This window comes from Anguilla rostrata, chromosome 7 (assembly GCF_018555375.3).
Source record: "Anguilla rostrata isolate EN2019 chromosome 7, ASM1855537v3, whole genome shotgun sequence".
Taxonomy (NCBI): domain Eukaryota; kingdom Metazoa; phylum Chordata; class Actinopteri; order Anguilliformes; family Anguillidae; genus Anguilla; species Anguilla rostrata.
This window is the reverse complement of record NC_057939.1, coordinates 42,828,753-42,843,368: the sequence shown is the minus strand read 5'-3', so window position 1 is coordinate 42,843,368 and position 14,616 is coordinate 42,828,753. Positions and strand designations below refer to the sequence as shown.

General features: G+C 44.8%; 1 protein-coding gene across 5 annotated transcripts in view; it reads right to left on the bottom strand.

Annotated features, from left to right (window-relative positions):
* The window catches only part of LOC135259742 (transmembrane protein 131-like), a 35,896-nt gene that overhangs the window by 21,064 nt on the left and 216 nt on the right, over positions 1-14,616 (bottom strand). For all 5 annotated transcript variants that reach the window (XM_064344438.1, XM_064344443.1, XM_064344441.1 and 2 more), the window contains exons 2-7: positions 13,697-13,767; positions 10,865-10,908; positions 4,340-4,408; positions 1,531-1,654; positions 539-655; positions 83-187 (exon numbers count right to left, since the gene is read on the bottom strand). In XM_064344438.1, the coding sequence (XP_064200508.1) occupies positions 83-187; positions 539-655; positions 1,531-1,654; positions 4,340-4,408; positions 10,865-10,908; positions 13,697-13,767 (530 nt within the window). The remainder of the gene's footprint in view (positions 1-82; positions 188-538; positions 656-1,530; positions 1,655-4,339; positions 4,409-10,864; positions 10,909-13,696; positions 13,768-14,616) is intronic.

The window sequence follows — 14,616 nt, the reverse complement described above, 5'->3', positions numbered from 1 at the left end:
GAGATACTAGGCCACAAAGAGAAAGATCTGTACTGTAGATTACCCTATAGGCCAGGCAAAGAAATAAATAAAACTGGGATACCTGAGTTTGTGTCAGTTTGATACTCTGTATATGAGGAAATATTAGCTGACTGTGTTTTATCTGTAGGTCCTTGTAGGGTCCATGGTGAACCCCAACTCCAAAAACCTGAAAAATAAAACAAAACTGCTGAGTGAAGTTATTTAAAGAGCTTTGTACTCATTAAATATTTAAAAATAAAATAGGCACTTCACAGCTGGTATTTTATAGCACAAAAACTCCTACAATAAAGGAGAATATTAATATTGAACAAAATAACAGGACATGCATACAAATCTAAAAGCAAAAAGTGATTGTTGTACATATTTATCGTTTAAATAAAAATCTTATTTACAGTTATGTAACGAGCATAGTATCCTGGACCAGCATAAATAATTCTCTCTGTGAGATACGTCCACCTATTCACCTGGCTTTCTCAGGTGAAGTCAGAACTGATAACGTTGGAAATGCATTACTGACCTGGTATGAGAGAACACCATGGGATGATGTATTTATAAATAACGTGTTTTCTACGTTTCCCTCTTCGGTGGGAAGGAATATGAGTTTAAACGAGGCCTTTCCCCGAGGTGGGATAACCTGGACCGAGAAGAGAAACAGTCAGAGAACCAGAAAAAAAAAAACATCCACCCATCAACCCTCCATTTACAAAGACAAATTCACTCCTAAGCCAACAAGAGACAGCAGTTCCACAGGAACTAATTCTGTTCATATTCAGAAAGAAACACATCTGTGACCACAGCATGTAGAGCTGAACCAATTTCTTTGCATGATGGCATTGGCTTTGAATTATATGATATGTAATAGGGCACAGTTATGGCATTTTCCTGGACTCAAGAGCTTGGGTAGCTTTTTAGAAAATTTCGAATTCGTCGTTAATATTCTTAAAAACCATGGTGATGTTATCATGTTCTACGGTGGTACATCTAATTTAATGTAATATATAGATAGCCTACATACATAATTATGTGGTAAACTGTGCGTCAACACTTCAGAAAAAATATGCCGTTTCTCATTTGCATGTGAATATTTTAGGCTTAAAAGCACCACATCCTGTGCTTATTTTCAGCAGTTCATTAAAAGAACCCACGTGGTTATGGTTTTGTGCCGTTTTCATTTTGAAAGTAAACTCAACTGAAACGGAAACTAAATGCTAAACGGCAAATGGAAACCAACTGAAAAAAAAACAGAATGCTTACTCCTCTGGAAGCCAAAATAAATTCTGACATTTAAACACTTGGCACATTCTCCCATTCCACCGAAAGTCTCACACGATGTTCTACAATTGGTTAACGTATAAAAAGTGTCATTCGAGTCATTCAAATGACAGGAACCTGCCGGATGGCTGAGGGCAATCAGAGTGCATTGTGGTTGGGGACTGAACCTGAGACCCTCACAGCCAGCCAAACCCAAAGCATGCAGCGAGAGCCCCCGTGCAGGTACACGGTACTCACCCTTCTGTGAAACGAAGGTATGTGAAAATGCCCGCTGCTCGTGAATATAGACAGCAGCGTGACCGGCTGGTCTTGGCTGGGGTTGTTTATGTATATGGTTTCGGCTCGCGGCAGTCCCAGGGGCCTAAGGACAGAAAAGGCCAGGTCTTTAAGAAGCCGCATCCAAAAAGGGAAAAAATATGTGAGCATTCTGTATTATAGCAGAAAACAGAGCAGAGTTTATTAGTAGCGCTCAGTCTTGGCTACGTAGTACGGTTACACAGTAGATGCCCTCAAATACATGCAACATAAATGCGTATTTACTCAGATGCGTATAAATGCACAGAACAGTACAGACACGGTTTTTTTTTTGCATTTTTACTTCTTCAGACAAAACCACGCTTTCAAGTTCTTTCTTCCACTGGATACGAGGCTTTTATGAACATATCCAAACCTTCCAACAACCCACCCTTCAAGACATCAAGAAGCCTCAAAATTCACTCGGGCAGCATGATGAACATCTGCTAAAAGCTGTAAAAATGGGGCAACGGATACAATGAAAGGGAGGGGGAAATGTAATCCACATGTACTGTGTGCAGACTGCATTCAAGGACACTGGAACCCTGAGCCCTGAACGCTGAAGCAAAGAGGTAGCAGAGCAGCCCAGTACTTCACAGTGCTGTCACTGCACTGACAAAAAGAAGCAACCAACCACACTTCTGGCGACGTGTTAGGCCAATGGCAACTTTGGCCTGCGTTAGACCAGATACCGAAAAAATATCACTGTTTATTTTAGGGAGCCGTATTCAACAGACTCCATCAAAAAAAAAGGATATTAACACTCAGCGCAATTCATTACCTGCGTAAACAAGAAGGAGAATACTGGCCTGGGGTGTGGTTGTTTGGTCAGAGGACTTCTAACTGAATGGCTGTGGGTATGACTCACGCCTGAGCAGATATAATCTGACCCAAATTGCTTCTGAAGATATCCGGCAGTGCACATGAACGACACCAAAACGTCACTTTGGATGCACATGAACTACTACTACTAAAAAACCACTACAGTACCCCTTCCCTTACCAGCATTAATAAACCCAAATTTGACTCTGTGTTCCGTATTGCAGAGTAACCCGCTTAATGTACCAGACGGATTTAAGGCTTAGGCTCCAGCCAAACATGGATAATTCACCTTTCGGAGTCGCCATACTCCGGCTGATGAGGGGGGAAAAAGAGCTCTGGCCATATTTGGCGAAAACCCCGCATCTGCAACGGGCAGCACTCCGCGGCCCTGGTACGCGGAGAGGCGTTTCTTTGTCCCAGCGCCTCGGGACTTAGTTTGTTATCCTTTCTCAATGGAAACTGTTTTCAGAAGCCGGAGCGTACTGCACGCGCTCAGCGCAAGGAACCCGATCTGTTCCAAACAAAGCTGTCCTCCCTAGGTCAGCGGCCCTGAACTACAACAGACGACGTCCACCTGCGTTTTTCCCCCCGCCATCGTAAACACAGCAGAACGGGGGGGGAAAAAAATCCCATCGCAAAAAGAATGTGAATGGCTGTCGAACCACATCACTTGTATTTAATCATGCCCACAGAACAGACAAAGTACTGGAATTAAACTGCCTGCCCACATACTGTAAGAACCACACAATCCCATTACACCTTTAGTCTTCTCCTACACACGTCTTTTGAGAACACCTTTTCATTATCTGCTCCCAAACCGCTGTACCATTCAAACCTCTTAAGGTTTTAGCATGACTCATATTTGCTAAGTCACTGAGGATCATTCCTCTAAAATTCCAAGTTATTGTCAGCTTTACACCTAGTCTTGTTTGATGCAGACCGCGACAACATATATCCCTCCTCCAGGAATGATGAAGCTTGTTAAAATATTGTCGATCCTACAGTAATTAGCTATATAGTGAGCCCCATTATGTTTAGGGCAACTGGGACATATTTCCTTCTTGATTTGGCTCTGTGCTCCACAATCTTAGATTTGTAATCAAACAATTCACATGTGGTTAAAGTGCACACTCAGCTTTTATCATAGGGTATTTTTATATAGTCAGTATCTGTGGCAGCCATACATGCCCAAGCCAAAATACCCCCACCACCATGTTTCACAGATGAAGGTGTGAAGAAAGGTGCTTTGGATCTGCGGTGGTTTCTTTTGGCCTCCATGCTTTGCACCCGCCATCACTCTGACACAAGTGAATCTTGGTCCCATGGGTCCACAAGACCTTTTCCATAACTCTGCAGGCACTTTTAATATTTCATAGCAAAATGTAACCTGGCCATCCTGTTTTTACACCTAAATAGTGGTTTGCATCTTGCAGTGTAGCCTCTGCATTTCTGTTTGTGAAGTCCAGAGCCAATTGGGCATTATCCTGTGGAGCTGCAGGTCGGTTGGCACTTGCATGGACCAGATTGGACACTGAACTGTGGGGCCTTGGACTGGAAAAGCATCTTAACAGAAAGAGTAGTTTTGAAGAGCAGTTTTTTTTGGAATTCTGAAGTCAGTGTTCTAGAACACCAATGCTTTCAAATTACCAGTAGTGATTGTTACATCAGCATTACAATGTTAAGTTAAGAACAGTTTAATCACGTTTCTGAGGTTAAGCAGAAACCCCTATTTGTTCTTTTAAAAGGTAATTATAATTTCTTAAGGGAATATATTATTCCAGACTGTGTTGTTACTGAGATTGACACGGTGAATGGTTGAGGGGAAAAGCGGAGCAGCATTTACTGGATGACAACCGGTAATGAAATCATCATCGTCATTGTTAGCGGCAATGACAGCTGGAACAAAGAGGACGACGTAGGCTGCACTCACTGCGTCCCGAACTCCAGAACGGACGGCTGAAAGCGAAGGGCCCTCCCACTCTCCTGCACATAGAAGGAGCTGAGAAAGAGGAGGGAAGACAATTACCGTCGCGCTTCACACGCAGAACTTCAACTCAGAACTCAAGAGTTCCCCCCAATGGCTTAGCGCTAATGCGCCTTATGTTGTTTAGCAAATAATTACCACCAGTTAGCCACAGTTTATATTTTCAAAATAAAGAAAAGCAATTTTACATTTCACATTTTATTTCATTTTTTGTCCTGTTGTACCAAAAAAGTCCCGAAACCCACAAGTCAAAACCGAGGAATTGTTTTTGCACAGCCAATATTTTTGCGTACCATCACACCCTAGCGGTTGTTGACAAAGAGAAACAGAAGGACAGGAAAGCCAGCGCTTGCCTGGACAATCTCGGAAGGCTAGGCCGGGCCTGCTTATTGTGAATGGATCTTTTGTGTATGCACACTGCACGTCCAGTGACTCGCTACTGCCGATGAAACGGCAGGCCAGGGCGAGCGTTAAAGGCAGTCGTGTCTGCCTCTCTCTCTCTCCGGGTTACCCAAGGCGTAGCACGACCGCCGTTGGCTCTCCGGCCCCGAGGTCGGCCCACGGTGCCAGCCACGCTGCCTTGGCCACTGCCTGCGGCGGTGCCTTAGCTGGCCGCGCCCGGGCCCCGCCCACCTATCTCCAGACGGGCCGGGCCCAGATTATACACCCCGACGGGAGAGCGGCGGATGGCCAGCGGCGGCGGGGGAGGGCGTGGCCCCTTTGTGCCCGTTGCCTTCGCGGGCCTGGAGCCGGTGACGAGGAGCACCGGCCCAAGGCGCGACACGAGCCGCTCCTTTGCACGGCAACCGCCAAAGTGGCGGCAAATTACCGGTACGAGACTGACTGGCCGCCACCGCCACAGGAAGGGAGGTACGAAAAATACCGGAGCGGGCGGTGCTGGGATCACGTTCTAGGTCGATGTTTCCTTCTTCGGCGCTATTATTTGCCGTGAAGGAGACGGCAAATGGGGGGGGTTGGCTCAGCTGGGGCTTGACATCGTATGCTGAATCAGAATGCCTCCACGAAAGCCATTAATCACACGTAAGTCATCAGGCCCCACTGGTCCAATCACAGACACGAGTGGGACATTTGCATACACAGAGCACTTTACAGATTACCCCTACAATTTCTGCGATGACGTCACTCCCCGTTATGTAAATAAGGCTTTCTGGCACTTTCCATGAGTAATATGATATGGGACCGCAGGCGAGTTCGATGTTTTTATACAGCGTTTTCACTCAAAGCACAGAAACTTTAAATTTTTCACAAACCTGCATTGTGCAGGCAGAGGAAGGAACAGTCCTAATCAACACAACTGGGCTAACTAAAGAGGACACGTGTAAATGGACACATCAATGAGCTCTCATAAGGCCTACCAAAAGATCATTCAAAACTGTCATTAATTTGCTGGGAATTCATCTGTACTACGCAGTTTGCTTCGCCGCGCTTCGCCAAGCAGACGCGGCGGTTCGAGGCGGTCGAGCCAACGGATCGGCAAACACCTCCGTCGATCCAAAACAAAGACGCTTCGCGCCAAAAACCTCCGCGGTGATGCAATAGCTGACAGAAGATGAAACGCTCGCACATGTTGCACAGAGAGGTTTATTAATAGCCTGCCATTTCCCATAACAGCATGGGAATGCTTTCGCTGCCACAAAAATTAGCAAGGCACTCTGCAGGCAGCGTTTTTCCCCTGAAAACCTAGGCCTGCTCCAGACATTCACCAGGACACCAAACCACGCAAATAACACACAAAGGCAAATAGCACAATTAGATTACACAGCAATATTACAACCGGCCAGCATACATTTTGGCCAACATGCATTAACAAAAGAGAGAAGGAAATAAGTACAGCAGTTGACTCAGGGATGCCATTATAAACACAGTAAAGAGGAATCTAATGTCATTGATCTAAAACGTAAAATCCAAATGCAAGATCTTGTCTAGTCACATATGCCTGAACATCATAAAAAGGTGATCGTGCCGTCTGGGTAGTGTAGAGGTATAATAACTCGCCTACCACCGCAGAGACCCGGGTTCAATCCCCGGCAGCAGTACTTCCGGCTTGTGTCAGACGTTCCTACGAACACAATTGGCAGTGCTCGCGGGTGGGAAGCTGGTGAGGAAATGAATCCTGATTGTTGCATTAGCGACTCCTACTGGTTGGCCGGGGCGCCTGTTCAGCAGGGAGGGGATCTGGGGAAGACTCCACATGTATCGGAGGAGGCATGTGGTAGTCTACACCCTCCCCAGACCGACAGAGGATAGCGCATTGACCAGGACTGTGATACACACAGGGAAATGGTATAACGACTAAATTTGGGAGAAAATAGCAAAAAAATTATTAAATAAATAAAAATAAATAAATAAGTACATACATAAATAAAAAGGTGACCGATGGGATTATTCATATTGCTTAATGTTGGCTTTACCACAACTTCTGTCGCAGGCTTAGCTCACGTAATGCAACAGCCAACGTGTGGGAAACATTTTCCAAGTCAAATGTAAGCTGGGCACAGTTGGAAGGGAACTCCCACTTGCACCATGAATGCAAAGCTATCCCAGCAGTTCACACTGACTGAACGCTTTTACTTCCAGCTCTGGGAGACTGTATAAAACAGGTAGCTAGCTAAAGCTAATCTGAATACCACTAGGGCTATGCACCAGATTTGCATTCCCTATCTGGCCCAATCCAGTTTCTTATATCATATGTTCTCCGGTGATGTAGAACAACACAAGGCAGGAATGCCTTAGAACAGCCTGCGGGTAAAAGAAGTTGGTCATAACAAAAGTTGAGTGCGTGTTTACTTTTGGTCTTTCAAAACTAGAAATATGTATGGAATGGCACAGTAAGATAGGGCAAACAGACTGCAACCAAACAAAACTGAACTGCCCTCCCCCTGGAAAAAACCTTTTGCCGCAATAGTGGCGCAACTTAGGGGAAATTCAACCTCTAGACGGCCGAGTTGCCGATGCAAGAACCTGGCTTTAGGACACGACTGTAAAAGCAGCGCAGTTGTGATCGGGGATTCGTGCGTGCGGATTCACGAACGAGCGTCGGTGGAGTACTGGAGATGCAGAGATACATAAAGAGCGAGCACGATTCGCGCTTGTGGCTAGGCATTTCCCCGCGCTGTCCCGCTTGAGTGAAAAGCAAAGCTCTCTCTGTCCCTGGCGATCAGAACAACAGAGCGCGGAGGGAGGGGCGCAGCAATGGGGAGGGGAGGGCGGCTGGAATTAGGATGATTCGAAGCGCCCTGACGGAAAGGAGTCCTCCAAAAAACTGCTGGAATTGTGCAGGGACAGGGTGGCCTGGGGTTGGGGGGCCCAGTGCGAGATCTTTCCGTAGGGCCCAAAATCCCTGGTGGAGGCCCTGTACGGAGCTACCTTTCGAGGCCTTGATGTCGATGGTGGTGAGGCTGAGGTGGAACAGGGCCACGGGAGGAGATAGCCTCAAGCTCACCAAGCACTGGAATCCCATGGATTCAGCAGACACGAGAAAACGCGTACGGTTAAATGCAAAAGTTCTGCCACAGTGGCACAATTGTTAGTTGTTTTATTCTCAAGTATAGCTAATTTGTCCCATTACTTTCACTCCCCCCAAAATGGCGGGATTCCAATATGGGTAGAAACACCCTCAAATAAAAGCTGACAGTCTGTACTTTAACCTCATATTCACTTTTTTTTTTTTTTTTAAATCCTGTGTGCTGGAATACAGAGCCAAAACAACAAAAACGGTGTCACTCCCCCAATACTTCTACATTTAACTGTATAAGTGGACATAGCCATTGGACTTGAAATGTCCCTTGGTGTTTGATCATGATTTCAGTTTAAGGCTGTGATCCGGGAGCTTCCTGAAATTCTATCCGCCATTCATAACGCCAACAGGTCAATGGGGTTGCCCAAGTAAAACGCTATGCGCAGTATGTTTTAGTGTTTTTCCCAAGCCTTTTTTTTCCCCACCCGTAAGCCAAGTGGTCTGGCACCTTCTTGGTCGACCTTTGAATATTTCCATTTGGACTGTATTGAATGAGTGCCCCGGAATAAAACACGCATGCAGCAGTTTAAGGCGAGGGCCGGGTGCATACTGAGCAGCAGCGTTCCTGATTTATGGAGTGGCAAGCCGCCGGTGTGGCTCAACGGCACGAGAAACGCTGCCGTCCTCTTTTTCGCGCGGCGCTTCCTAAACGCACGTTTTCCGGAACACTCTCAACTTCGCGGCTCGTGAAAAAGAACAGCCTCTCCCCTTCTTGCGCTCCAATATCACACAAGTCTTTCTTCTAGTGCCTTCTATTCTCCCGAAACTCTTAACTCCGAAGTGCCGTGCCACTTTGTACCGTTAAAATGAGCTGGTTGGATACTGGAGGTGATTAGTCCCGGTTGGGGGGGGGAGGGGGGCGGTGTTGCGCGCGTCTCAACTTGCACTGATAGTTCTGACTCAGCCACCACATTAGAAATTCATCCCACCAGCTTGCAGCGGTGAAAGCAAATCCTTCCTTCTCCCCTGGCTTTCACAGGCCCACATCTTGTCCCAGTGTGCTTTTGCCAGATTAACCCATTGAATTTTTTTTATTTTTATGTTTTTTCAAAATTCAACGCCAGTGTTGTAGAACTCTACTGTTTTTCATCACCAGTGATTGTGACATCAGCAAAAGAATGTTCAGTTAAGAACATTCTAATCAAATATTTTTGCGATATTACACCTTAAATTGTTAAGTGCTGGGTGTTCTCCCACACCTACATAGGCACATCTTTGGCCAAAGTCATCCACAATAAAAGGCCTGCCAGAGGTATGTGGTACACCTGTACTCGAAGCATGCCATCTGCTAAACACCTGGGGGGCTCTGGCCAGTGGAGACAAGCTTATCACTCATCTCAATCTTAATATCATCAAGGCAACGAGCTCTGAATCTGTCCATTAAAGCTACAGCAGGATGCTACTGCGTTCTGGATTGTTCCGAGGAACAGAAACGTTGCTCGACAGCTACGCAGGAATAACAATGAACTGTCATGGGATTACACCCACAACATTAGACAGTGCTGTAATTTGAATGACTGTCAAATAGTGGTGCTACGTGCTTGCATGCACTCAACCACAGAATGATATAATAAATAAGAATTTAAACATGGCCAAAGCGGCAGACTGAAACTTGTTTTGCTACCTCGCTAGCCAGTTGTATTTAGCCACATTATGCGCCTGCAGGCAAAGTATGGAAATGGAACTAAAGCATGGGAAAGGCACCTTAAAAAAAGACCATTTTGTTTCTGTTAAACGTGTACGAATGTGGCTTCAGTGGTGCCGTTGTAAAATTTACATCTCGTGCTGTATTGCGGTTCGCTCCAACGCCACCTGCACATCAAAGAAAACCAACTCATTAAAGATGGTGAAACCTTGCGACAAGATAAACGCTTTCAAAGATTCCTGTAGAGGCCTTTCGACCGATCGTACGCACAATATCGTCCTTATAGCCTCACAGCCGGTCCTACTGAATCATGATTTGTTTATCTCCAGCCGTCGACAGGCACATTCACCTCATCTTAGGGCCCGTCCCAGCCCTGCAGTCCCCCGATAACCTCCTCCCATGAGGAGGGCGTAGGAGGCTCCGCTCCTCTCTCCGCGAGATCTGAACTACCTCACAGCCCGAGCCCGTTCAGCGCTGCGCTTCTGCTGGGGCGAGATAGCGTCCGGCAGCGTTCTTTGCCCCGACGCAACCCCGCCGCGCTCCGCCACGCTGGCTCGGCGGCTGAGGGCGGCCTCCCGGACGAACCGGAACGTTCTGTTACACCGCAGTTCCGCCCGCCTCATTCGGGCCCTTCCGATGTTCAGAGGGCCACGTGTAAAGGGCAGACTCAGCTGCTGCACAGCTGGGATCAAGAGCGGGAAACACTGAAGTTGTACCAATGCTTCCTCAGACCACCGGGTGCAATGCCAAACCACTAGGAAAAAGACCGGCGCAACGTGCATATTATTCATTATGCACATGAAGGAAGAACGCTGTATCAGAATTAAGTATCATAATTGCCAACATTGTGACGTTCAACACACTGGACAGTTCCCATGTGCCAAATGAGAAAAATTAGAAGCGCACGTGATAGCAGTCTATCGAGTGCATAAGAAGTATTTGTACGCAGCTATGAGGCGTGTAACCCCAGCTTAAGCGAGTGTTCATGTTCGCCGGTAGGTAGTCACACATCACAAAAAAAAAAAAAAAAAAAATCTGAAAAAAATGTCTGTAAAAGACCGACCAACAATTACCATTCTGAAAGAATGTGCAAATTTTCAGTACAGTAAACACCACACCCCGAAGAAGTCTCAAGGGTCTACACATTTTCTGAGTTGTCCTAAACTTAGCAGGCAGGAATGCAAGGCTGTGCAATGAACAAGTCCTCGGCGAGTGACGTCAAAAGAAAAAAAAAAATTTACGTCGTTCGACTCTCCCGTTTTTCGACTTTCGGCGAGCGACGGCTTACCTCCCTTCTTGCGAAAAGCCTTCTCGGTGCCGCTCTTCTTCAGACTGAGGAAAAACAAGACCAAACGGCACATTAGGTTCAGCAGGAGGATAACGGTCTTGGTTCGCTAATATTACAATACATTATTTATCTGCCCGGCGGTTAGAATGCAGACCGCCAAAGCTTTGCGTTACGCATCTTATTTGCTTACACAGCTGGATACATTACTGAAGCAATCTGGGATAATTGCGTTGATCAGAGGCACTGCGGCACTGTTCTGCCCGGAATCACATTCCTGAAATTCTATGAATGCGTGCACAATGTTGTTTACTTGAACAATGCTCGCTTAAGTACTTGGAGACACCTGTTAAATACTATACGTGCCACCGTTCTAGTTTTTTTGTGTTCATACACAGCTTTTTAATAAAGGAGTGCATGCTGACGTAGGACAACACAGGCGTTTTTTTTTTTAAACTGTGGTATCAAGTTAGGTATCAAGAATCGTGGAATTTCACTGCTACTGGTATCGACTAATAAAATTATGGCATTGTGACATTGCTATATTTAACTGTCCAGCTCAGTTTGCTTATCGCTATTGTGTGATGCCACCTGCTAACACCTGAATCATACACACAGGCCATAGTGAGAGACTGAACAGCTTGATGTGAGGGGGCATCAGTAAAACTGTGGATCACATCTAGGCCTACATCTCACAGTGGAAACTTGTTCCTCAAAGTGTGTACGTGTGTGTGTGTGTGGGGGGTGTGTGTCTGTAGGGAAGGATTCTCTTCTCTGTTAAAGGGACTAAAAACCTGGATCCCCTTCTTTGATGAATCACCTCGACTTTTCAACAAAGTGTAGCTATAACATATAGGCCACACACAGACCTTCTCAGAAGATCCTGCCCCCCCCCCAGTGCAAGAACCATTCGGAAGCAACAGATAAACCCAACAGGATGAGGGTAGCATTCTAACTAGCAAATAGATAGCATTATCTAGCCACCAGGTCACAAGCTTGCTGGCTCTGATGACGAAAGGGCAGACTAGTTCATCTACAGGCCCTATGGGCACCACCCACACAAATGAGCTTGCTCTCTGACCGAACTGACTCTCCATGATTGGATCAACCTCATCCTCCTGTACGAAGATCCACATTACAAACCCCGCATCTGGAAGCAAGGTTTCAGTTTGTTTCATCTTTATAAATAAAGCATGGTATGCACACCTGTATGGGTGGGGTGGGGGAGGTACCACCTTTTGTGCAGGAAACTACTTTTACAGAACCTTTCTTGCCAAGGTTGAAATGTTTAAACCAATTGTTTGGTTCATAGTTTACTACCTCTCAACCCCACGTGAATTTGTCTTTCTAATAGGTAATCTTCACAGATAAAGCTATGGCCTAGTTCTGGTCATTCTCCCATTCAAAAACATTGCTATGCTGATTGATGGAAGACCATTTAAAATCATACTTTTCTTTCTTGTTTATTAAAAATCAATCATGTGATCCTCCATTATCTGTGCACAGATAGTCTGCTTTCCTGTTCCAGTGAAAGGACAGGTCTAATATGGAACGATCCCTCTGCCAATCTCTACAACACACACACACACACACACACACACACACACACCGCCAACAGCAGGAATCCCAAACTGAGAACCTGCCAGTCAGGTAGAGCGCAGAACGAGACAGGGGGCGGTACAGGGTCCGCTAAAACTGCTGCATATGTTCAAGTCTGTTCTGGTGAGAACTGTTCATTTACAGGCCGCAACAAATATTCAAATTGGATCTTTGTTCTGGTCTCAGCCTTTCATTATTAAAATCATATGCAAAATATATACCCTGCAATGTCCAGGGGAAAAAAAAATCAAAAATAGGTTTTCATTTTCATAATTGGGCTTCGAAGAGAGAGATTATATCCCCGTACTTCAAGGGTTTTCAAACTTGATCCGGGGGACCCACTGACTGCGTATTCTGATTTCTTGTTCTACCCACAATGGCAACTTCTGTATTGTAAAGAGCTATTAAATGAGCGTATTCATAGACTTAATATCTATTAAAGTAATGAGCAAAACCTAGTTCCACTGTGCAGGAAAAAGTGAAAGTCAAAAACATTATTCTGAAATAAAAATTAACTGATCTAAAGGATCACAACATGCCTACAATTTTTTAAGTTAATTTCTGAGGAAACAATCTTTAACTTACATTATGATTCATTATGTTTATATGTTTGTATTTTATTGCATGAATGCTTGTATCAGCGATTGTGGATCATTTTTAGACGCAACTAACAACACACACCTGACAGTTAAACCGACACAAAAATATGGAAATTTACGATGTGAAAACGTCTTTGGTTAAAACGTCTATTGCGTGTATCTGGAAGATCAATTCATCCAACAAGCTGCATACATTCCTTCAGTACAAATAAAATAGCTGGTATTCTCACAAAAACATCACACATGAAATGGAAAGCAAACCGATAGTTTAAATAAGACATGTCACAGCAAAGGCTCAGCTGGTGCTAAATACAACTCTTACGCAATCAGAAGGCGGCTCAACAACACGAACGTTTTCATACGACATAGGTAAGTTGACGACCTACAAACTGGATACCGTAGCCATCACGCCCTAACAATCCCCTTGGTGAGTAAAATATTCAAATACCAGGAAAATGAAATACACTATGTGCATTGAAATTCCAAAAAAATTGTAGTCACCCCAAACTTCATGATGAGGTGACAGTTATTGACTAGATGGTTACCACGGATAAACTGGAGTTGGTCAGCAATGAATATAGCTATAGTTATTCATTAATATACACGTAGTTACTGATTTTAGATAACGTTATCATACCTGAGTGGGGAAAATGACGTCAGCTTCTTCAGCCTGCCAAACCTCCACCACGCTGGACATCTGAGCTAGAGCTTCGTTAACAACACAAGAAACAAGAGAAGGTCGCTTGGGTTAGGTCATAAAGTGCAGCAGATGGATAGTAAACACAGCTACCTAAGTAACGTCAAGTTAACGACAAACGGAACTTGATTAAAGAGCGACAGGAGCTAACAAATGCCAACTACTTTCATATAAAGAACCAGGCAGCAAGCTAGCATGCTAGCTACATTACTTTCAAATGTGTCTGTGTTCAAAATTGATAATATTAGCAAGCCAGCTAAGTCCAAACAAATTAAATTTAGCAAGATATTGTCAGGTTTATCATGTTACTAATCGAACTTTGTAAGTTAGCAAGCTAACTGCTGCACCCTTCACATGCTGAAGCTAGCTAACTAACCTGCCTCGTATGACAACAGTGCCTGTTTTTTGGTAAATAAATAGTGAGCCAACAACTAGCTGACCAAATCTCAGCTGAAATAGAGCTGAATCGACATGCATTGGCTACGTAACTGAAAAGGTTTCTCACATTTAGGGAGCAATTAAAAAAATAACGTTAACATTAGACCGATGTGCAAATAAGTAGCTATCGATAGTTCTTTAGGAAGGTTAAATGGACCTGACCGTACTTCAGCTAACGTTAGCTAGCCAGCACATCAAAGTGACCTGACTGACAAGTAGCTAGCTATTTAGAAATATATATATATTTAAAATAACACAGTTAGCTAGACAACTACATGGATACTTTTCCTGGCAGCTATTAGCTAGTTTGTTAGCAACAAGCTAATATAAATATTCCAAGACTGCAGTTAGCTACCTAGCTACGTCAACGTTCCAATAATCGCGGCTACGACTTGTCTTCACTTCAGCCTGTCAGGCAAAAC